This window comes from Anarrhichthys ocellatus, unplaced genomic scaffold (genome assembly GCF_004355925.1).
Source record: "Anarrhichthys ocellatus isolate YVR2014 unplaced genomic scaffold, GSC_Weel_1.0 scaffold11, whole genome shotgun sequence".
NCBI classification, from domain to species: Eukaryota; Metazoa; Chordata; class Actinopteri; order Perciformes; family Anarhichadidae; genus Anarrhichthys; species Anarrhichthys ocellatus.
The window spans coordinates 6,221,272-6,247,098 of NW_022280041.1; the positions used below are offsets into that span (position 1 = coordinate 6,221,272).

Here is a 25,827-nt window from a genome sequence, read left to right on the forward strand (position 1 = left end):
GTCTCTACAGAGATCAGCACCAGCCGTGCTTCACGCCGAGTGTTTTCATTGCTTCTACAGTCGGAGATATCGCCCTGCTCTCATTTCACAAACACTTTTTCAGAAAATCAATACAAGTTATTACTGGTCGAAGTTATGAACTTGTGAAGTTATCTTATAAGTAAATATTTTTCTTCAGCTGAACAATAATAAGTCAGCCTCGTCAAAAGAAAGGCGACCTGTAAGTTTGACTGAGCAGCAAACAATGCAGCACACAGACAAGCATTCAGTCAGTTATCTCTTATTAGAGTTGGAGATTATAAAAACAATTCTTTGCTTTTTGAGCTCACGATGAGCCTACAAAGAAAGGGCCGCGGAGTTATTTACTCAAAAACACAAAAGGGCAAATTTGAACGGCAAATAAGTTGCCATATTAAAGTTGGCGTTGGTGCCAAGGCTAATGAAAAGCCACTCAAAAGCACTGGCTTTTGGCAAATGTGGTATTGCAGTTTAAAGAAACGAAATTCAAAGTGCATGGAAAGCCTATGAATTATTGCAGCAGGTGTCACATAAGATTAGCTGCTCCAGTTGGCCTCTCAGGGAACATCCACCATGACAGGTGTGCTCCCAGCATCAAGGACACGCAGAGAGATTTGGCAACGAAGACGTCAGCCAAAGAGCGGGGCAGAAGAGAAATCACAAGTCTATTGTCGCTGGTGACGGGCCTTTGAGCTTTCAGGGGATTGGACTTCAATCATACTTGAGGGAGGCATTCTTAAAACTGAACTTTGACAAACTGGTATCCTGGCAAATCCTGAAAGACATCTGACGCAACCAAGTTTAAAACAGGACAAGACTGTCCATAATAGATCAAGGTAAGAGCAGAGAGCTCAAAATACAAGTATGCAATTGTGTGCAATAGCAAGCAAGACATTCTGCCCTTTGTTATGTAGACAAGCAGCATAGACTTTAATTTAGACATGTGACATTATGTCAAGATTAAAGCATCCCTGACCTTATCCAATAGAGGCACTCTCCTTATTTAAGAGAGGGACATCAAATAATTATCAATCAACATTACACTTCAAGCGCAAATGACTCAACTTGCTCATACAACTGTACATTCTGTAAATAAGAATAGAATTACCTTTTGACTCCATAGGCCATGTTCAGCAGGTTGTCCAACCTTCAAAAAAAACAAACAAAGCCACACACATTAATGTCAATACAGAAGGAAGCGTTTCACCACGTTAATGATGCATTTTGCCAGAATGACAGATGAGTAATATTTCTGATCATCATCTTCTCCTTAACCTGTTGACTGAATGTGTTTATCAATATTCAACCTATTAATACACAACAGAACCATATTTTTAAGCATGTGACTTAAAAATATTCCATGAATTGTGATTGTTTGCATACAGTACCACTGAGGTCAATCAGTATGCAAATTGATTTTCATTTCCACAATGGCCACCAACTATGCAAAACTTTCACACCATCTATTGATTTTTTAAAAACTCTTTATATTTATCAAAATCTGCTCGAACCCAATTGTATCATAGGCCGACATCTGCATCAGGGGAAACACAGCAAAGTTAATATGGGTCGAAATAATTCTGTCCAGAGCATTGATGAGCTCCACACAGAATATTTTCAAAGTACTGTGTTAGACAATTTAAATGCTAATTTCAAATAGCCTCAGAGGGTCAGACTCATAAATCACTGGCAGTATTAACTCGGCTCTAATCAGATTCACATTTTTTGGTGTGCTCCTTTTACCTGAAGCGTTGGGCCTGCTGTGCGAGGGGTCCTGGGTACCTTCGATTGGGCGACTGATACAGCTGGGACAGAAGTGCCTGGCTGGTCTTCTGGCTCGGGTTGTTCGCAAACTTGACCGTGATTGGTTCGGTGGCACCAGGCGGCTTCTGGCAGTTAAGACCCTTGATGGCCTCCTCGGCCTCAACTCGCCGATCAAAACGAATGAAGCCGACCCCTCTGGAAACGCCTGAGGAGAGAGAATTAACATAAGATCAGTGGCCGAGTTTCTCTTGACAGCCATGAAAACATTCAGTGCCGATATGCAGCTTGAACTCCACTGAGTTAAACAGTAGTTCAATACGAGAGCAGAGAGGTTTGCTGTAGCAGGCATACAATTATCAATCAGCAAAATTTGAGGTACATAAAAACTGGAACTTAAATACATTTCTATACAACGGAGCACCAAAAGCACAAGTGAAATGTGTCACGGGAGAATAAACATGGGGGAGGTGAAGAAGTGGACTTGTTTTGACAGAACACCAGCTTTCCCATCGTGGGACGTTAGCAGGCAGCAGGTAGAAAGACCAAGTCTGAAGACCGTGACATGCACGGACTGCCCAAGACGGCAGAAAGAGAGAAGAGGAGAAAACACAAGGTAAGAAAAAATGTGTATCTAAACATCACCTCCGAGCAAACTTTACAGAAAGATTGGTAGCATTACACTAACTGCTGACGATACATTTCTGTGTGTAGTGATAGAAAGTGAGCGTTATCATCTAGCTAGAGTACATTATTTTTTAGATTACTTGGCTAGCTATTTTGATCAAACCCCACCGGCTCATAAACCCTTTAAATAGATGATAAATCAACTTATAAGATCTGTTGGCTAAGCATCAGTCCTTTAACTTATTTACCTCTTGGGACAGCCATGCATGTCTTTCGCTCTTGGTCTTGTTTCTTCCTGTTGTTGCTGCTGCCTGCCAATCAGCCTTGAGCATCAGTATCTTTACCAAGTCAAAATGAGGTCCATCACTCCAGTACCACATGTTGCTTGTGGTACCACTTTTTTTTTTGCTGGTTTCTTGTTAAGTACATTTCTCTTATGGTATGAGCTTATGCATTCCAGTATTTGATATGGAGTGCATTTCTGTTTGTATTCTTGTATGAGTTCTGTCATTGAGAGCCACTGTAGTAGAAAGTCTTGGGGAAGAACGAGTACCTTTGGTTGTTCCATTAATACTAAAGTAAAACTGAAAGATTTCTCCAGAAAGATAACCTTTCCCATTATGCATGTCTGAAGGAATATCATATGTTTCTGCAGCATACGGGGACACAACCACTGGGAAACGTCTCCGTTAGATGTTCTGCTTATCAGTGTTTCATAAGGGTTCTGCTACCACATGACAGTTGAGATATAGAGAATATAACTTCTCTTAATGCATTTCGTTTCTTGTCATGAAACGGGCATGGCATGTACACCTTGGGGGACGGGAAGAGAAGGAGGAAGAAAAGCAAGAGAAGTTAAGTGCAGGCGGAAGGGAGACTGGAGGGGAAAAGAAATTATGAAGCCTGGAGTCCTGCCACTTAACACCCATTTCCTATTCTGTCCATCTATGCATATTTATGGACAACTGTAGTGAGAAATGACATTTTTGGTGATGTACCACCACCTTTGATGTATTTCTCAGGCCTGGCTGTTTGTCTTTGCTGGGGAGTCACTGCTGGAAGCAGGTGAAGAGAAAAGCAGCAAGGGGAGGGAGAGGGGGGGGGGGGGGGCTGTCATGTCCTACTCACCAGTCACTTGGTCCACCAGAATGCGTGAGGTAATGATGCGTCCATACTGAGAGAAGAGCTGCTCCAGTTCTTTCTGAGTCATGGTTTTTGGCAAGCCACTGACGTACAAATTTGCATCTCTGATGGAGGCGGAGCTTGGACGCGCATAGGAAACCTACAGACGGAGACATGACCACCAGTACATTACAGACAGTTTTGAACATGCATACTTCTCATACAAATTCACTGAGATCAAGGCAGGTTATTCATGTTGGGTTTTCTAAACTAACAGAAGCAGAGGAGCAGACGCTGTGACCCATTTCTACCAGAAAGAAATTAAACACTAACTGGTAATTAGCGGGACTGAGTTTTCTTTAAATACAGTCATGCTATGAAATCAACATGTCACTGTTTGACACATATATTAACATCACACCTAATGCCTTATGCAAAACAAAACAAAAAATACTTAGTTCAAATGTTTGTATCATATTTCAGTATATTGATGAATGCATTGGAATTCTCAGATAGACCAACAATTGCTTTATTAGAAGCGTTTGTACTTAATGATGCAAATATTAATGCGACTGGATCCATTGATCAATTATGTTAAATGCAAATGTTAAAAATAAATGTACTCCAGGTGGCACAACTGCAGGCAAAACCGGTCTGCTCAAATCTTGTAAAGTTTCAGTTTGAAACCAACGCTGTGAGACTCCATGAATATATAGACAAAGGAGAAAGTCTGGAGAAAATAGACAAATGGAGTTCCTGCTAAGAATTGAGATCAGTGTAAGTTGTAGCACGCACGCGCGCACACACACACACACACACACACACACACACACACACACACACACACACACACACACACACACACACACACACACACACACACACACACACACACACACACACACACACACACACACACACACACACACACACACCGGCTGTTTGTGGCTAATAGACAGAAATTCTGCTGCACAACAATTTAATTCACTCAAATAAAACAAAATGTGCTTCTTGTTCAGTCTGAACACACCTGAAGAGAACCACGCTATTGTCAGAGTGGACTAAATATTGTCACATTTTTAAGGAGCATTACGGTGATACATTTGGTTCCTGTGCGCTTACAAATTTACTCTACATTAAAACATCTATACCAGGTTTTCTCCATTATTATTGTTTTTATAATCATTAGGGTTCTGCGTTTGTCCCCCTATATATCAACTCACATCAGCGAATCAGTCTGTCAAGAAAAAAGTTAAACTTGCACATTTTTGTCCATCAACTCAGTCGGAGACGTGACAGACGGATGCAGCATCAGGCCTCTCGAGACGGCTCTCATTTAAAACAGAAATTGATTGTAACTTGCACATTTCTATGGACAACAGAGCAGCGTAGCTGCCTGTTAAAAATAATCTTGCTCATTTCCTTTTCTAAATTCAGGAGATATTTGGAGAACACCCAGCACCCGGCTAGATAAATATGCAGCATAAATCAACATTTGTCCATAAACACAGCCGAGTAATAGAAAATGGGGCGAGACAAGAGAGCCATCTACCAGGACCTGCGGATCAATACATCATCCATCCCTGAGCAGTCATACATTATCATTTTCAGTCATACAATGACTGATGACATACAATACAATGCAGAGGGACCCGGTTAGCCTAAATGCAACAGCTGAAGTGGAGAATGGCTAAAGGGTGGTTTATAAGAGGACTAAGCGAGAGATCACAGAGGTCATGAATCTGCTGACATGAACCTCGCCTTCTCTTTCGTCCGGTGGCTCTATGTTCTTGCCACTCGACTGTCAATAACCTAAAAAGCACTACAGCTTCATTTAATTACAGCGTCAGGCATGTTAAATGGTCCTATAACAAGTCCTTGTAATCTTTTGCAATGGATTACAGGAAAGAAAAGAAATGTACATTAAAAAAAGAATCACTCACTATAATTAAACCTTCCTTTTTGTACTCTCGGATCGATAAGAACTCCAATTGGTCATCCACTTTGCAAAGCTCACCCTGTTCCTGCCCTGCAGGGCAGGCTGACAAAGTGAACGTGAAATCTAAAGCTCACAGTCCACAGCCAGGCAACTCCCGAGCTCTGTCTCATCCCTGCCTCACCTTCACACTTCATTTGATGCTAATATTTGCAAAGTACATTCCCCTACCTCACTGGGGTTTATTTGCACTTCTGACAGAGCAGCTAGATATTTTGGGATGTGTGATATATTAAAAAAAAAATGCTCCTATGTTATACTTTCAGAGGTATGAAGCGCGGAAGAGAGGTGGGGAGAAAGACGCGTTCAGTTTGCTTCATGAGAGTGAAGCGGTATGGCTCATCTTCAACTTTCAATATAGTATTTAGGTGTTAAAAACAGAAATAATCAAACATACAGCTCACGAACTCTGTGCAATTCAACAAATTTTCAGAAGCAAAATGTGTTTTGCCCACACACACTTTCATGAATACACCTCTGCCCGACGTGAGAGAAGGGATCTGGCAAGCTCCTGGTAAGACCAGTGGAAAGATATCCGGCCACGCCATCCAAAAATCCTGCAGCACTGTATGAAGCAAATTAGTTTCTCCACCAGCACATTGGGTGCTACATTGCCTGATGAATGCTAATGGCAGCCACCTCCCTGTAAAGGCATACAGCAGTGCTACAGCACATGCAACCATAGAAACAGTTCTGCTCTACTTGAGGCCAAGGCAAAGCTGCATGTGCCCAGATTAACAATAGGCTCTTCCCTTTCCACCACACATTTCTCCAGCCTCATTATGTTTCCGACTCCATCCCAGAGAGCTAGACATGAACGGCATATCTTGGATTTTTGCAGCTAGTCGTGAATGGTAACTGATTTCAGTCAGCTGTGTATGACCGTCTGATTAGGTCGCTTATTGGAGATAAGGGTGAACACGGTAATGCCTGTTAGAGATTCAGAAAACAAACCACGCATGACATCTTACCTTGATAGTTTTGGTCTGAAGTCTCAAGCCATTTAAGGTATTGATGGCTTTTTCTGCATCCTTCGGGTCCACGTAATTCACAAATCCATAGCCGAGGCTCTGCCCTGCAACCACAAGAGCAGAAAACACATACAACCTCACACCTAATAGAAACTGAAAAGTAAACACAAACTCCACAATATATGACAACTAAACATGGACAAAACTGCCTTTTAGGAATCATGAATGCAGTGTTCTCAAGGAATAAATCACAATCAGCAACACCAGGGTATAAAAATAAGTCGGTTATTTTTTCTCATTTGGCAGAGCATGAAGAGCACAGGAGGTCACAGGCCTATTTCCAACATCTATTTGGCTCACAACCTACAGTAACTTCACAAACTAACTCTCGTATTAAAAACGACAGGCAATTGCTCCGCTTTTACACCAACTCATCTCTGACACGGCGCAGTAGCCGAGGCTCAATGCGTTCCCCTCCCTCCACAGTTTATCTCTAAAATGTACAATAGATTGACACCCACTCTTTATGTGCACAGAGGCAATTCAATTTCCTCCACCCACACTGCCGGGTCTCTCTGCAATTCCACCGCCGGTCAAGTTCACCAGCTCGAGCCGCTTCAGCTTATTAATACAGTACGTAAGCAACTTGATTAAATCTGGTTAATATTTTCCACATACGTCAGTATCGCACGAATGCCCAAGACGCGTTTTCGAGAGATGAGTGATGGTGTATCCGTGTTGTGATGGGAAATTCACAAGAGAGGTTCTTATTTCTTCATTACAAAGACTTTAAATTAAAAAAAGGTTCTTAGGTTTTCATATTGGCTACATCAGCTCCTACATGTTGAATTCAGTCAAGACTATGAAATACAAAACACTGTATGTAACATAGTGAAAATACATGCATTTGAGAAGTCAAAACTCAAAGTATGTTAAAACAAGAAGACATTTGTGTGTTAATTTAGGGAAATAGGCATCCAACTGTCAAATATTGCTTGCAGCATTGCTATCTATTTAGCTTCACTGTACATCTGAACTGTATGCATCCATGCTGGTTTATCGTGTCTTACCACCACGAGTCACTGCTCTCATGCGTTCTTCAGCTGTGATCAAGTGAAGTTCATAAACTTAATTTCACCTTGAATCCCAGGGACTGTTATAGCCGGGAGAAACATGGCGAGCCTTTGAAATGAGCTGGTGAAATGACACTTTTACTTAAGCCTGGCAGGCAAACCGCCTCCCTCACTGTGTTCTGCTCTCCATGGTGCATGTGGGCACACTATGCCCCGATAGTGATGTCTTCCTATGGAACGTCTAAATAGCATCTACTTCTGCAGCTATGACTGGGGGGGGGGGGGGGGGGCCTCAGCCATATTTCTATAACAAACAGCTTGCTCACTTTCAGCCGTCATTAAGGAGTAGAGGAGAAGACATGCTGGGATGCACTTTCAAACAGATAACTGCACCCAGCTTCCAGTAAAAGACTAGTGCTGCCCATAGTGGGAGGAAAATGACACAAAGACTAAGCTGCTGCAGCGGCAGCAGCCAAGGCAAGAACATTTAAAGCAAAGAAGAAGCATGCATCTCTCTGGTGATTACTTAACATCTGATGTAGCACCAGTACACAGATGTAGGCTGGCTTAAATCCACTGCCACAGGGACAAGGGAGAGAAAAAGCAACACAGTCTGGAGGGGACCGGGCTTCATGTAGAGCTGAAATTGAAATCAAGGCAACATTCCTAAGAAATGACTTGGAGGCTTTGAATAACAATTCTTCCCCCCCACCCAACTGATTTTGAAGTCAGTTTTTGCTCAACCCAATTCAAGCTTTTCTCAGTTAAAAATAACTTCAAATAATACTAGCTTAGCTGCTTAATATGCAATAGCCTGCTGGGTACTTAGTGCGGATGGGAAAAAGCTGGTCAATCCATTATCAATCCAACTGCACGATCAAATGGGTGCATTGACAAAAACATCTGCTCAACAGCAGGGATCAATGCTCGTTTCTGCCTCCGCCCTCGGATTAAAAAAGGAAAAAAAAAGCAGTTTCTACAAATGTGACATAACACATGAAGCAATAATAAGCACACTGAAATGTAAGCGACTGTCAGAGCAACAGCAGTAACATTATGTTTTAGAGACACAAGTTTGAATGTGTTAATGTCAGTGGTTTACATCTACATCAAAATAAATGTGCCTTCCTTAAGTGTCCTGTTTAGAAAGTATCTACTGCCAGAGCTAAGAACTCACTCTTTCCAGCTGGCCACATTTGTATTTCTTTGATAAAAAAGGCAATTTGTTTTTATATGGCTAATTACTCTAATAAGATCACTGCTGATGCTAAGAGCCTTTGGATTTGTGCCGTAAACAAACCCCATCTACACACTTGGTTTCTCTGAAGATGCCGGTGCAAACTGTCATTCCTCATCCAATCTAACAGAAGCTCACATTCTGAAAACAACGTGAAGCTTGTGTAATTTATATACGCTACTTTACTGGTTGAATACTAAAAAAATACCATGACACACGTTTCCACAGATGTGCGCAACTAACACTCAGATAGAAGATGAACACGACTACGACGCAACAGAAGACAAACTGATCCATCGACCCGTTTTATACAATAGTAGAAGCTGCAGAAGACAAGCATAAAAACAATTGACATACAATTACCACACTATCGAAGATAAATATTGATTTCAAGCTATGATTACTGCCGTGTTTAAAAGGTTACGTTTAAACAGAACTGTTAACTTGAACAAATTAACTAATTCTTATGTCCCTGGTAGCAAATACCTCTGAATTAAAATCATTTGGATTAGATTGGTGTAGAAGAGCAAGATTTTCTATCTACTACCATCTTCTTTTTTCTGCTTTTAATGAAAACTTTAACTTAAAATCACTTGTGTCTATAAAGAAACAAGGTGGCAAACATGGCACCATAGTGGGAAAACGTTTGTTTATCCATTAATGGGTCACCTTACAGATCACCTAAAAGACCAAACTTAATTTTAATCTGAATCTACGTTTCCATCGCCTGACTTACTGGGGAATGTAGCATCGCCTCAAGTCCTTTTCACTGAAAAGAAGGCCGATTTCAAACAACTTGTTTCATTTCTTTCCTTGCACTTAAATGACTTTGAGTGTTATGTTCACATGTGCTCCACTAAATATGCAACCTATCAAGCATGTTTTATGTTCAATCACCCGAGCAAACCGTGCTCCACACCCGTTGTAAAACGAGGATCACTCGTCAATTCAGCTCAGACCATTTCACACATCAACAATCGTATGCATGACTACATAAGGGCATGTATTTCATGCAAGACAACACACTTGACAATTTCTATCATTCCAGCATGTCAAAAGTCTAAATTCAGTAAATGCACAATGATAGCACCCCTATGCCTTCCATCTCCACAAATACACCAATCTTGGTGTGTGGTCTACCTCTTGCTACCATTTGTTTCCAATAAAATAAAAGCTTTGATAATATACATACACAACAGTTACACTGTGACAAACCAAATGAACTACCGCTTAGTTTTTAAAGTTAGTTAGTTATTTGCTTCCATAAAAACATTGCCTAATGAAAGCCTGAACGACGGTGTAGTGTGGTGATGGAAGCAAACGGAGACAGTTACTAAACATACTTGGAGCATACTTGACATTTTTAGCAGCTATAGGAAACAGTAGGGATGCAAAGGATCACAAAGCTCACGGTTTGGATTGCATCACGGCTTTCAGTCAGGGATCCCATTAGCTTTTGGTTATTTTGCTGCCAACACGGATTGCTGATCGTCAATGAGCCATACTGGCCGATGCATTGTTTTTGTTGTTTTAGCAGTTCCTTTTCAAGGTTCCAAACTATTCTTTTTCACCACCGTCAAATATCCTTTGAACTGTTCAAGTCAGCATGAACCGTCAAAAATTCTAAATATCCTTTTACTTTGTGATCGTCATCTATAGCGGTTATTTGCATAAAAACACAAATCAAAAGATTAGAAAATAAGAGATTGTAATTTTATTAATTTGAGACATCTTGGCTTTGGTAGATTTAATTATAATCTGCTTAGAGCTTGTGTTAGGAAGTTAAACAGGTAATAATTCCCCGTCTAATATCATTTATTATATTGCTGTGAAAACCTCTCATCCAAAACAACTGTAAATATTCAAGGTTATCGGCAAAAACTACATTTTACAAGACGACATTAGAGCGCATCATGATAACGATAAGTACTATTTTTTACTGAATCGAGAATGAACGCATCGTACTGTAACTCAATGGAACATTTGTACGTTGTTTGTACGCGCTGCCAACGTTACAGGTTTCCTCCTGACGATTTCAACACAGCATAATCAGGGATCGGCGACGACAAGAGGGAGGAGCATTGTGAAACATTAATCATCATTTCAACACCAGATGCGGCTGGGCGCACATCTTCCATGTTCATTTAATGACGGTGAATACCTTGGAGTCTCAGAATAAAGATAATCCACAGTTACTGAAGTTCTAGCATCTCAGTTCAACAGCGCTTCTCAATAGGAGCCCCCAGCCCTCCAGACTCATTTCAAGGGAACGATCTGTTCATTGAGCCAATGCTGTTTCACGACCAAATGCAAACGAAACAGACGTGTGTATAAATCCTTAAAAAAGTATAATAGGCTCATGTGCCGGACCATTTGAGTACGCTATAAGAAGCAGATGGAAGAAGGTCGAGGTAACCTTGATCAAAACAGCGAGCAAAAGAATCAAGCAGCTTCAGCTTCATGATCTACATGCTCATGTCACACTCGCAATCTGTGTCTCTGCCAGATGCATTCCTCTCATTAAAAATAAAAATGAAATAATTTGCAAGTCATCTAGCTGCCCAAAAATAAGGAATATAAAAATGCATGTAATCCGAGTAAAGAACCAAGAAATAGCCTCTGAGAGAAGCATTGGTGCGTTAATATAGCAATAAAAATACACCAATAAAGACAGTGGTTGGTATTCTTCATAATATAATGCTAGATGTCAAATATACAAAGAGATGGTCACATACTGTGCATGCATAAAAAGAAAAGTTTATGACTTAACAATCCTGCTTGTAGGGCCTCACTGATTGGGTTTGATGTTGTTATACTTTAAACTTACATTAACTGTATTTTATATGAAAAAAGGCTCAGAGCACATACAATTCTTAGCGAATAAACAGCCATAGCAATGAAAATGGTTGCGTTACCTGTTATTTTGTCTCGAACTAGTTTACAGGACTCAATTTCTCCGATGCTCCCAAACAAACTCTTCAACTCCTCCTGGGTCATGTTCTGAGGCAGATAGTTGACTATCAAGTTAGTTTTACTGTCCTCTATGCTCCCTGACTCTACAGGCGAGGAGCAGTTGTTTGACATTGTCGAGGGCCCGTTGCTTGTGTTGTTGCAGGTCGGCCCATTGGACAGCTGTGTTTCCATTGCAGCAATTACCTGCTAAAGAGACAGAAACAAATCCAGTCAAACCCACGTGGAAATTATCATCATCCAACAAACAACCAATTGAAACATTGTTTTGTTGGTATACTAACTAACTGGAATAGCATTAAGACATCTAAGTTAAAGGGAACATACAAGTCAAAAGACTGTCAGACAAAGATTCCTCATGCTGTTTTTTATTGTGCATTAACACACTTCAGTTTAGCATTAAAGAAACATTACAGGATATTACATGTTCAGAAAGATACTTCTTCCTCAGAAGAGCTTAGGGCATGCTTTTAAAATATGCAAATGTGTGACTAAAGCGTAGATGTCTGACCAAGTGTGAAATGTTAGATCTTAGAGTGCTACCACAGGTGGTAAAAAGAAGTTGAAAATAGACAATTAATTCCCTCTCTGCTGTTCATGATGGCTGCTTTTATTTCTGGGAAAACAGATGAGACTTTCCACTGAAAAAGTAAGTCTATTAATCTGTCAGAAGCTCAACTATTGATAAAGCAATATTCAAGATGGTGAGTAAGTAATAGATGAGTTTAGACCATACCAATACCTGAATTCCAAATTGAACATGTGATTCATTTGATTCGAGGGTCAAAACATAACAGAGCTAGCGTCATTGGTATGGCCTCAGCATTGAGACAGAACGCAAAGTATTTCAAGAGAGAAGAGCCACAAACCCCAGTCCAAGGCTCAGGCGCCCACGAACCACTTCTAAGCAGAGAAGCCACATCGCACAGTCTCACTGCCATGTTAGTTTGGTGTTACCGTCTGAAAATGTGGACACAAAAAAGTACTTCACGTTAGATCAGCAAGAACAAAAGCAACAGTCAGAGGTGATTACATGTCATTGTTGGGGAGTGGGTCATGTACGATCTTAAACCAGGGAGAAGCAAAAGGTAATGTTTCACTTAAGTCACAATTCATCTTCAGTAAGGAGCAAAAAGCAGAGTGTTCAGTCGAGAGAGAACATTGGCCTCAACACTGACAGCAAGCATGAAGAATGGCAAATTAGTATAATGGAGAAGAGCACAAAGGTGATCACTGAAATTGGAAAGTACAAATCAACCGATCTGCTCCGATTATTTCTATCCTGCAATAGAGCGGATACCTAAGTCACGCCGACTTATCCTGCATTTTTAATTCAGTCTTTAGCACACAGGCACACAGGAAACAAAGCATTACAACTTAATCCACATTGAACGGTGACTCCAAGTTTCCCATAAGCCTTAAAGTCATACTTTAAAAACAAACCACAGACCGGTTAGATCATCAAGGTGAGACGAGCCAGCATTCACCAACACAGTGGCAAAAAGAAAACTCATATTACCCTTACAAACTAGGTAAGAAATCTATATTAATACTCTATAGTGAACCAAAGCAAGTCCTATCACGAAACACAATAACTAGTGCACCATATTTACATTACCATAGATTAAATGTGTTCAAATTAAGAGTAAAATGTGTCACAGTTGACGATAAATACAGTATAAGTTTTCCATTATTTGGGTCACATGCTGCTATTTACACAAAATCCAATGATTTGATTTGTCCACTACACTAGCGTAAAATCAGCCACATACAGCAGCACCACCATGCTCAACTTTTTAGGAAAAACATAAAACAATTGTGCTTTTTCCACTATAGCAGCTTCTTAGGCTGCATGTTTTAATACAGCACATGACTGAGCATTTAGTCTTCTACTTATCAATTTGTTTCACCTTGTTGGGTGCATCTTGGGAAAATGTCAACCTGCAATAACTCAAATGCAAATTGATTTTCTCTACTCAAGTGATGAAAACAGCATTGCAAATTGTGCACTGAACAGGTTTAAACCGGATCAATATTTCTTAGTGGAGCGCTTCTCAAACTACAGCCAATGTGCCGTTTTAGTGCTTCAACATACTCAGCCAAAGGATAGGATAATGGATGAATTAAAAAAAGGACACAATGCGAGATTCAATTATTTATGCCATCTTGATTGCTTTTTGTCAAAATATCTCTGCCACCTAAAATACACTGTTCACACTGTGGTCCATAAGTATATGCACAACATGTCAATAAATTCCTTGTATATACTGCTTTGACACATGCTCCATCTGATATTTTTCTTTTACACATTCAGGTAAAGACTTTACTCCCAATAGTATTTGATAAACCATGACAAAAGAGGATCCCCCTTGATTTTTGAACAAGCCATTTCCTGTATTTGCTGCTTTTCTCCGATAGTGTTTCAACACTGCCACATCTCAGCTGTCGTCGTCACGATGTACCTAAAATGCACGTGAAATGACAAACTGCAGCAAACAGCTCACTGCAAGTCAGATCAAACAGCTGTAGATCTGCTCTGGACCCTTATTCGATGAGAAAATAACCGCGCCCCCAGCTTATCCGAGTGTGAAAACCTGAAGGCGTGCGATCAGGGTTCACTGCGATAGCTTGATTAAAAATGACAATGTATGCAACAGTGTTATTTGTCTAGATATATTTACCCTCTGTGCACAGAAGAACACTTGTCAGTTGGGAGAATATGTGTTGAGCTCATAAGACACTCATCAGGATTGTAAAGAACAGAACGACGATCAGCAGCACATGTTGCTGTAAGCTGTAAGTGTTTTACATTTGTATTTTACATACTCCAAATCAAGCCAGTAAAACAAGAGTGGTCGCAGAGTTTTTTCAAGGCAAATAGAAAGTAGTCCATTTTTCAGTTAGTAGTATCCGTTGCTGTGACATGACCACGGTGAACTCAAGCCAATGCTCTGAGCTAGGCCGGTCGTGTTCGAGAAGCTGCGTTTGAGTCGTGAAGTCTGTGAAAGAGCCTCCTCACAGCAGCAGCGCATTCACATCCGAGTAACAACATCCCGTCACTGACAATATGTCCATTTCACTGTTTGTTGACATTTCTACAGATTCCTCAGTGAATGTATGAAAATACACTTAAGCTGCATCATTTGCATGCTGCTTCATCGCAACTGTGCTTACTGACTGACTTGTTTTGTGTCGAGGGCGGCGATATAACTACACTTGACAATCATAAGATCTGCAATTTGTGGATTTCATGCTGTTAATTGAATATCTTTGATTTTCTCCGTCCCGAACATCAATTTAACCACTGAAGTCTGTTAACCATCACATTCTAAATGTCATCCTTTTACTTTGTGAAAGTAATTTATGGTGTTCTTTCATAATTTCACAGTTCAAACGATTAGGAAATAAAGGATTAAAACATATCTTGTCATTAGTTTTAATGATGCAATATAAGCTGCTTAGAGCTCGTGTAAACAGGTTATAGTTCTCTCCAATATGTGAAAACATCTGATCAAACATCAATGTAACATGAGCAGAGATCGGCGACTAGAAAAGCATAAATGTCGATGTCCTGATATTTTTACAGAACATTGGCGGATAACGAGGTCAGTAAAACAATATTTCACACTGTGATGGTTGAGGTAAGCTGCAATTAATCCGCGGTTCACATGTGAATATGATTACACAACTTTGAATGACATGAAAGCAGCAAGGCCAATGTTTTCATACATCAGATGCAATTTCAGTAAATATTCGTCTAAATAGACTTAATTGTGTGTTGTGGTTGGTGGCGCAACAGATCTTAAAGCTCACGGTTCGGATCAGCAAAACAGAAAAAAGGGAGCAAATATAACTTTTAGAGATTCCTGATCATGTTTTTTTGGCGCAGATACTAATGATCCACATTGGCCGATACATCCCGTTGTTGTTTGATTATACAGCTGTCTACAAGGCTCCAGACTATTATATATTGTTTTGCCACTGTCCAAAAAATCATTTAAACCACTCTGAAGTCAGTGTATACCATCAAATTTTAAATGTTATCTTTTTACTTTGTTTTAATAAGAGGAAGAAAACACAATTATTGTAACACAATTCAATAATAGATAGACTGATTTTATTGATTAAAACTAATCTTGTCATTAGTAGTTTCAATGATTATAAGCTTAGAGGTATTGCAAACAGGTCATAATTCCCTCTTTAATTTACATTTAGGTTGTTGTGAAAACATTTATAAGTTTCTAGACAACACTATGTTTTATGAGATTACATGTGAACACATCACGTGATAATTTACCTTCACCCAACAGTCATTTTCACTGAACAGAGCCTGAACGCATCAAAATTTAACTGAATGGAACCTTTGTTTGTTGGCCAATAGCTGTGCCGCCATCGTTACTAGCCTCCTGTTGATTCAAACACAGATTTGTTGTTTACAAAGTAACATTATCAAGGATCGGCGACTAGAAAAGCATAAATGCTGAAATCCTGATCGCATATTTTACTATTGGCGGATAACGATCGTCAGTAAAACTTTATTTCACAACGTTAAACTAATTAATCCGCGGTTCAGGGGGGATCTGTAACAACCGTCTAGTTGTGATGCCTAGTTTGTAACATAATGTGACAGATTAGGGGATGCCGTCAATTACTGAGAGATACTCGTACAGGAGAACAACTGCGACACCTGTGCACACAAAGTGGGCGGAGCATTATTTAGGATCAAGGTTGAACGAATGGTGTAAAATACTTGTGACGAAGTTTCAGAGCGACCCGAAATGTTAGTATGATCATTACATTGTGATGCTGAGCAGTCATGATCTAATCTGGCAGTCCCAAAAACTGAATTAAAGATGTTGGTCAATACACAAGGGTTTCCCCTGAATGCATTAGTCGAAATAATATTGGATTTAGGGAAGTACAATATCAAATCAGAGTTTGCTCATCAGTTTTAAACTAACTGATAAAACAATACTAAGTACAGTTAACAATGACACCAAGCGCACTGCAAGCATCCCAGTCACGCAAGGATGGGGGCTTGAACTTTGCAGGTCAACCTAACCCTCCTGCTGCTTTTCCATCTGTTATGTGTCTCAAAATATAAAACCAAATGCCGACTGCAAAATATATGTAGCCTTCTGCTTTCACACGTCAACTTTTGTGCAGTTCAGTTAAGATTGCAAAGAAGGGCACAAAGACAAAGCATTGAAAAACCTTCATGATATTCAGCCAGTTTGTCATATGCCAAACAAAATGCACAATTATAAGCCACAAAAGGCCTCCCCACATGCATAGTGACTGTGAGAAGAGCAGCACCAACAGAACATATTGCGTTGAAAAAAATGACTTCCTTCAATCTCCATTTCATATGCTTCACCTTTTATTGCAAGTACAAAGCACAAACATTGGCTATTGTCCCACTTGAGATAGCGCAACAAGGCAGAAATATTTCATTAGATAAACACTTGGAAGAGAAAGCTTGGCAAGATGCCTCTCCCCAAAAATTCCATGCAAGGCTTTCACTGTGTGCAGCCAGCCAGCAGCTTCCTTTTAGCGCAGGCATTTGAGTGCGGAGCATCTCGTTTCCCTAGGGGCCCTGCCTCACAGGTTTCGTCAGAACCCAGCCCCAGATAAAGACCACACTGTTCTTTTTTTGTTTCCCCCCCCCCATCATTGCTTGGATAAACCCACCCACCTCCACAGTTTTACCCCACTGTGCTGGCTGCCTTTTAGGACTCATTAAAGTGTAGCGTGTTTAGTTATTGGTACTCTCAGATCCCACAGCCTTCTCACAAGGGGGAAAAAAGCCTCTGCACGCAGTGGTACTAGGAAGAGGATGCAGAGATTCACAATTCAAATAAAAAGAACGATTTCAACTTCACACGCAAGCTCGAGTTATCTATATTGTCACTTTGACAATATGCAAAAACCATAAGGGACATTTCAAACTAAAGACAAAGCCTGGTCATTACTTTACATGCAAGTTCTTAACTTAAATACTTAGATACTATACTTTAGTTTTGTGCCTTAACGTCTTAAGCTGGCTCTGTTTTAGCAGCTCATTGATTGTGCTAATTAATTACATGGAAAAGTGACTTTCAGTGGGTGTTATGAAGCTGAATTTCATCCTTGACCGCCGTTTCAGTAAAGGAAGGCCATTAAGCAATCTAGTAATTGCAAATAGTAAAATATATATAAAAATAGAAAGATTTGAGCGATAAGGGGATGAAGCAAAAAGGCTAAATGCACTAAACTCTCCATTGCCAGTCATTTTGCACAATATGGTGATATTTGATTACGCATTGGTGGAAAAGGCCTTTGGCGTCCTTTTTCCTCAGCCAGTCTATAAAACGATAATGTTACATCAATTTCTTTAACACCTTTTATGGGATCAAATGAGGGGAAATGCAGTAGGAAAAAGTTTTAAGATTTTGTCATATAAAAATAATTAGGCAATTCTGCCCACATACAGATCTGACTAACAGCAGAACTTCTCAAACATGAACCTGAAGCCAACAGCAAGATCAGCATGTACTGATGTGACACTGAGCACTTAAAGTGAGGAGGCACGCATCTCTGCTACTAGCTCCTCGGAGGATTAAATTGACCAAGTATGCGTGACAAGCTGCAGAGTGAAAAACTCCAAAGTGCACACACTGACATGCTCAGCCTGTCCTTGAAAAACGAAAAGCCCACAAGTAACAGTTTAAAATATCCCAGTTGAAACCACAGATGTGACCAGTCGTCTACTCGCACACTGAAGAATGCAAAGGCAAATGCTAAAACACACAATGCTGTAAAATGATCCAGACTACCTGTACCTTGATGAGTAAAATAAGGTGGACTGTACAATTGTTGAACTGAACAAAAGAACATTGCTGCAAAGCGGTTTACATGGCTAATGAAAAGTATTATTCCACTAATATTCCATTGACATGCAGGTTCGCATACGGCGAATAACATAACAGGTGGTGGACTTGTATTACAGTGCAAACTACAGTCTCCTTCCATTCCTTCAACCACCTGCTTGAAAAGGTCGGCGTTGCAATATTTGCACCAAAAAACATTTTATCGGATATCAGTCTTTCATGTTTAAAAGTAGGTGCGTTTTTCCTTCCGATCAGAAATACGAGTTTTTCTCAAAAACCCAAATAATATCAGCATATACCGCGTCTCAAAGAAAATTATTTATTCAGGCTAATTAGGTATTATTCCCAATGGAGCATTTTCCGATTAAGACGTGTGATATGCAGATAACATTTGTTTTTTTGGCATTTAGCATTCTTTGGACATGTATAAAATCCATTTGGAATATTTGTCTCAGTGGGAGTTTTTACCACAGCGTGTGACACAAGGCCTCTTTCCTGCCTCCGGGTCAGCTCTGTGTGTTGTACAGTAGTTATACACAAACCAACTACCAGCAGTTTGCAGGGAACCACGCCCAAAAGAAAAGTCCACATTTCTGGTCAGAAGGAGATACACACCTGAAATTATGAAAAACTTGGATATCAATATTTTTGGATTTGCACAGACAGTGCAACGTCGACCTTTTTAAGAGAGAGTGGATGAAGGAATGAAAGAGGGAGGCCGTATTCGTATAATACACTTTTATCAGCGTATGCACGGCTGCATGTAAACAAAATATTGGTGGAATTTAAATTTTAGCTATGCAAACAGCTTAGTAGGAATATTGCCTTTTACAGGATATGGGCAAAAAAGCTGAATATTTTGTGCATGTAAACCAAATATCAGTGGGTAGGGTTGAGAGCAGGTTAGCTGTGCTGCAGCTCATACCAGAGTCAGTCAGAATAACACTGAAAAGCGAAGCAATACTGAATTCTAATTGGCAATCTGCCTCCAAAGTAGAAGTGCACAATTCCACACCAACACAAAACAAAACCCATCTACCACAGAGACTGCCTGAAATACAATTCAGTTGGGTAGTTTGTGTTGCTCAAGAGACTGCAGCACTTGTTCATCAATATTATTCTGAAATTTTGACTAGAGGCATGTTTTATTCTTTCTGACTTGATGCTGAACCAATGTAAAAAATATCAAGTTGTCACTGCTTGTAAATAAGAGTATTGTCCAAATTTCCTACTGTTCTTTTATTTCATAAAGAAGAGTCAAAGTCTGTTATGATCAAATGAATTGCAGCTTCTTACTTATTCATAACTATTACTTATATCTATTAGTTATGAATAAGTGTTAACTCAGAGGTGCTTTGATTCAAACTAAATACAAAGTAATCATTGCTAAATGTATTTATTCTGAAAATGCCAAATGTTGTACTTATAGTAAAACTCTAAAAGTAACACCACCAAAGAAGGGATTGATAGTGAAACTTCTGGAACATAGTAGTACATCATTTTCAGATACTGGGCTACCTGCTATAATATAAAAAGGTGTGCAGGCCGTATATCATAAAAAGGCTGTAATGTTAAAGCTGGACTTAATAGATGCTGGTGCCAGGATTACACAACAGAAAGGACAACAAGCCATATGTTCAAAATGGCAACTTTCTGATTTTATGACTTTAGTAGCCAAGCCCCAAACACTAAATCTAGGGATGCACCATACCGATACTGTGCTCATGCACTCACTCAAAAAACTACTCTGATACAACGTGACGTCAACCTTTCATCAGATGAGCCTAAAGGGACGCCCAGCTGCAACAATAACCCAAATGCACAAACACGTTAAATCCATCATTTACCGCCAACTGTAACCAAAACAGGCAGTCCCCAGTTCACCCATTAGGAAGAGTAAGCAGCCACAATGTAGCCGACATTGTCATGGACACGAGTAGCCACTTTAGTCTCCACCACATGAATTAGTCTAGCTGTCAGTTGTGTCTTCCTGGCATACTCGGTCAGGGTTTCCACCAGTGTATTTGCAAGCCCAACGTAACGTTTGCCAGTGTCCGATCAAAAGAGCGTGTGATAATGAGAATGAAACGTTATAGCTGTAAATGTAGCCGTGGAGTTTGTGTACATTTATTTGTTGATATACAACAACTGCTTGGGAGACCCAAGCCAAGCTCCCGTGTCTTGCTTGCCAGCCACCTGCTGATTAAAGTGGGGGTTAGCCCGGAAGTCAGCAACAGCTCAGGAGCAGTGGAGGTGGGCGGACCTTTAAGGTGGACCAGCTATTCTAAAGCCACTCCTTTGAGTTTAAAAAAAAAGATGTATTTCTTTCAACCGTCTAATTGATAGCACAGTTTAACAGTTATAGTAACATCCCTCATGCAAACAATGCTCTGCTTGTAAAAGGAAAACACAATGTTGAATATCAGCAACAGCTTCATATTGTGCATTTAATTTGTTGCAGTCAGAATGTGAGGAACATCTGATAAAAATAAAACATGTTTCAAAGTAAGAACTGTAATGGTATTAAGTACTCATCGGTACCCGGTATAGACAAGTACTCAAATGTAAGGACTTGTATCGGTGCATTCCTCACTGAATTAGGGTTTATCCATTACAATACACTCTATGAGCTCCAATTCAATAAAAAAAATGAATGTTTAGACACCACAGGGTTTATTTATGCTACATTGCTTCTCACCATCATAGGCCTACAGACTGAAACACCCAAACATTATTCAACACACCAGATAACACCTATACAGAGCGTGAGCTGTGATCTATAACAGCTGCCATGATGCAGTGACAGGGTCAAGAACACTGCATTGCTGGCCTTCAGTAATGACCCACACACATGCAGAGGGAGGGCCCCCCTGTGGCCAACAGACATCGAGGACCAAATGAAAACAAGACCTGTGCAGCATCCACAGACCTCAGACTAGATCAACTGCAGGGAAGGGGGGGGGGCGATGACGAGGAGAAAGGGGGATGGGCATTTAAGAAGGACAAAGGGGGCAAAATAGCTTTTTTGCTAAATCCAACCACTGTAAACTAACCCAGTTCTGACAGCAGCACACATTGATGTGGCCTTTGGAAGTTCATTCACTGTCCTGCATTTTAGTCACTCTGTCAGCAGCCTTTATTTAGAAAGGCAAACGTGGGGGGCTCAATAATACATAAAGACAGCCACTCTTATCTCTTGTCACTCTCACAGGCACAGAGGCTGCTGAAATTGTGGAAGTTGCATGGACACTGAAGAGGAAATATGCCTCAAAGCAGCATAGGAACATGAGGGCAACTGCTATATATACTGAAGCTAAACACATTAACGATAGTGCCTTTTGAGTACCTTTTAAAGCATTATAAAATTAAAAGCTATTATCATCTATTAATAGCAAAATTGCACAACATCACTACTTGAGTAACACCCAAGTCAAATAGAACCTGATTCAGTATTTTTTCTTTTTTATTATATTTAATTTTGCATACAAAGAGTTGCAGTATTTAATTGCTATAAATACTATATTTAATCAGGTGATTGGACAAAAAACAGCACAGCAAACTACACGCATATACATACACATAAACATACACACATATATAGAGGACACATTTCTAGTCTTCTTATCACATTACTCTTACTTATGTCTCATTTTTCACATGGGGCCAAATCAATACTTGGAACAATGTTACATTAAGAAACCACACGTAATAATCAGCATACTCCAGCATGCAAACGTCTCAAATATAACCTTATAAATTATGTTCGAACTTACAAATACCAGGAATCTCCACTCATAGCCTGGTAAAGAGTTCCTCACACACTTAAACCCTCATCAAGCACCCCCATTCCCTTTTGCTAGGCTGCCCCCCTATGCCCACAGGACCACAGATGTCCTGTGTGTTGGCAACCTCCAGGTAAATTAACTGGTCAAGCTCTTTGCTGCTGGCTCGACGACAATCTTTTCATGAACTACCAACTGAAGATAACTCGCACACTGCCAACTATAACAGATGCCTGTGGCTTCAGTGCATTCACCTGCTCAATATTCAAGGCACAAAAGAAACCCAAATGCAAACAAGAAAGAATATGCCTTTGTTTATACCATAGGGAACAGTCCCAACACTTGTGGCCAAAGCCCTTGAGCACTAAAACTAGAATGAACACCCTGTTCCTTCAGCTGGTGTTGCATGAACCCCAAAAACATCCTTTCTGAACATTTACAAGTGGACAGTTAACCGCTCATTAGTATGTGGAACCGCATCACTCCCCATAACTCAAGTTAGTAAATTGTGACTACTATCATCACATGCAGCTATATACGGTTTCATGTGCTGGTAAAATAAAACAATTAATCAGATACACTTAAAATAATGGCCATTATGTACATAAAATGAATTCACAGCTAAATAAATAGTCTGCTACTGCATTAAATCAGAGCGTTTCTTAAAAGTATAACAAAAAAAATGATAAACTGGTATACAAAATCACTACTAAAAGTACACCTGCTACATTGCTCCATACATGCATGAAACCATTCATGTAAACATCGTCTGGATTAAACCCATTGCCATGTTAAAAAAGGTCAGCAGTGACTATTGAAGTTTAAAAAGGTACGGCGTTCATTGGCGAACATCATCGTGAAGTGGCTCAAGGGGGGGGATAGTTGAGAGCTGCATTGCTAATTGATTAATCTGTGACACCTGTGCCACTGCGGGCAATCTGCGCACCGACACCAGCTGCGACCGAATTCGGTTCATGCAAAGTGCAAATTACCGAGTTAATTCTCCAACGCCACGAATGCCTATAGCAAATGCTAAACGGACAAAAACATTTGTTGCAATTCATTTAAATCTCGCTTTTTTTTTTTGAAACTGCACCGCCATGCTAGTCTCAATGGTTACACCCACCATGCGGCGTGGTTGGGGAGAAACCGTAACGAAGTCGTGGAGATTCAAGACAACTTTGCGTTAACTGCGGCGTTCAGGGAACAAAGTTTGTGGTGCTCAACTCTCACTACACAGGGGCAAGTCTTAAATGTTAGCTAGCACCGATATTTGGATATGCGCTTTGTACTACATTAGTCATTTAGCTAGTTTCACTTGACATGATACTGGCCATTGTTATGTTAAAACACGAATATTTCCAACGAAGCTATGCGAGCATTATGTCCGACTTGCAGCCGGCCAGCTTTTGTTTGACATTGCTAGCTACCATGACTCGTTAAATGCCTTTTTTCTTCTATGTGCATTTTCGGCACTGTTACATTTTTTTTTATATTCTTGCACTATTCCTTTGTTGCGGCTTACCTTGAGGTGTTCAATCGGTGTCACGGGTATTTAATGAAGTAAAGTCTGCAGACATCTAACTTTAGGTCGCAGTCTGCGCAGCTGAAAAGGGGGCGGTGGCGGGAACGCGGCTACCCAAGTAAACTAATCAGACCCTCTGCCAATCAGCTTCGACCCCGTCTCAAACCCGGAAATACACTATTAACTAATTGATTTGCTGCAGGTGTAACGTTACTTTTACTTCACGCTTCCTAGCCTGAGAGGCATTTCGGCTAAACGGTCAATGCAAAGGAAAAACACACAACAATGAATTTTCTGGAGCAGTGTCAGGGTGGCACCAGAGTCCCTGGGCTATTCAGGGGAAACCAGCTCCATTAGAAATCGTTAAATTTGATCCACTATGACAATTATTTGAAAACATTGCTGTTTCTATTTGAGATTAAATTTGCTCCACTGTTACTTGTGCGCCTACAGGACAGACATGTATTTGGCATTGATAAAGGCCTATGTATAAAAAAAAAAGAAGCAAAACCTAATAAAATGGTACATGCTGATATTTGGCATAAAAAGATGAGGATCCAAATTCAGACAGTGATTTATTTTAGTAAAGGAATAATAGGCGTGTCTGCACTTTACAATTAAGATCTGCGCGTGAATTCAGAAATTCCATACAAATATGTCTATGACAGCAGAAGTTACAACACGTCATCCAGCTACTCCAAGTAGCGCAACACACAGGCTTCACTTCACCTATATAGCATTACTCATTTCAGAGTTACACTGAAGTTACACCTCGGCCCTATGCTATTTTAACTTTATATCGAAGAAGCCGTCCTTGCAATAACCGAGGCATGTTTTTTTAACATTAATATCCTTATTAAAATGCAAGTTTTGATAAAGAGCTCAGAAAAATTTAAAAAATACAAATTCTGTTTAATATAGCCATTATTTCGATAACTATTCTGAAATTCTGTTTATAAAACAGTGTAGGCTAGTCCGATATATCCAACATGATAACGTTTTTACTTTAGATGCAGTAACATAACCGACAACTATGCGGACCCCACGTTTTCAGCACTCTACCAGGGCCTATATATCTACACACGAGCAATAATCACGTCCGTGTCTGAAATCCTGGACGCTTTTGAAATGAGCACATGTGCAGAGACAGCCTACCTATCCTATCGTAAGATATGCCAAGGCACCGCAATTCAGAGTTGGAAATCCGCCGTCATTGGAAACATGAATGTACCACGGTTACTTTCCAGTCGCGTTTGCATGCAATAAGACAGCCCGAGACTGCAGTGAATGCATGATCTGCCCTACACACTGTCCTCAAAGAATGGATACAGGATGAAATAGCGATTCAAATGTTTCAGTTGGATGAGCAAATGTGTAAAAAAGATCTTACCGTTTCTATAAATGAAAGTTATGGACGTCCTTTGGCAAACAATCTCTGAATGAAACACCTGGCCAATAGCTTGTAAAATGATGAATTCCGCTCTCTTAGTTAAAACTTGGAAACATAAAAAGCAAACACAAACAAGATAAAAATGAGGAAAATTAAATATTTATTAAATCAAAACACAGAAAATGATTTCCTTTCAGCAAATGTATGAAACAAAAGGAAAAAGAACAGAAGAAATAAAAGGAATCAAATCATTAAAAAAGCCGGCTTCTGCCTGTCTCGCTCTTTACAGGTGCGCCACACAAATACGCGACATCACTGACTGGAAACCAACGCGAGGAGGAGGTTGTCTTTAAAAGGAAGATAGTCCTGCCGGCAAATATATAGGGCCGTATCACAGCATGCCTATACCTCTCCGCTCTCTCCGTTTCATCCATTCAACCTACACACGAACACGCATTGGACGCGGAAGTATACCCGGTGAAGCTC

General features: G+C 40.1%; 1 protein-coding gene across 2 annotated transcripts in view; it reads right to left on the bottom strand.

The window, feature by feature from the left end:
* The window catches only part of elavl2 (ELAV like neuron-specific RNA binding protein 2), a 30,162-nt gene extending 4,634 nt beyond the window's left edge, over window positions 1–25,528 (bottom strand). Inside the window, exons 1-7 of one of the 2 annotated variants that reach the window (XM_031850824.1) lie at window positions 25,342–25,528; window positions 12,645–12,735; window positions 11,721–11,964; window positions 6,496–6,599; window positions 3,535–3,688; window positions 1,762–1,987; window positions 1,127–1,165 (exon numbers count right to left, since the gene is read on the bottom strand). In XM_031850824.1, the coding sequence (XP_031706684.1) occupies window positions 1,127–1,165; window positions 1,762–1,987; window positions 3,535–3,688; window positions 6,496–6,599; window positions 11,721–11,964; window positions 12,645–12,716 (839 nt within the window). In that variant the 5' untranslated portion in view covers window positions 12,717–12,735; window positions 25,342–25,528. The other variant, XM_031850825.1, reaches the window with a different exon arrangement.
* Window positions 25,529–25,827: the final 299 nt, after the last annotated feature.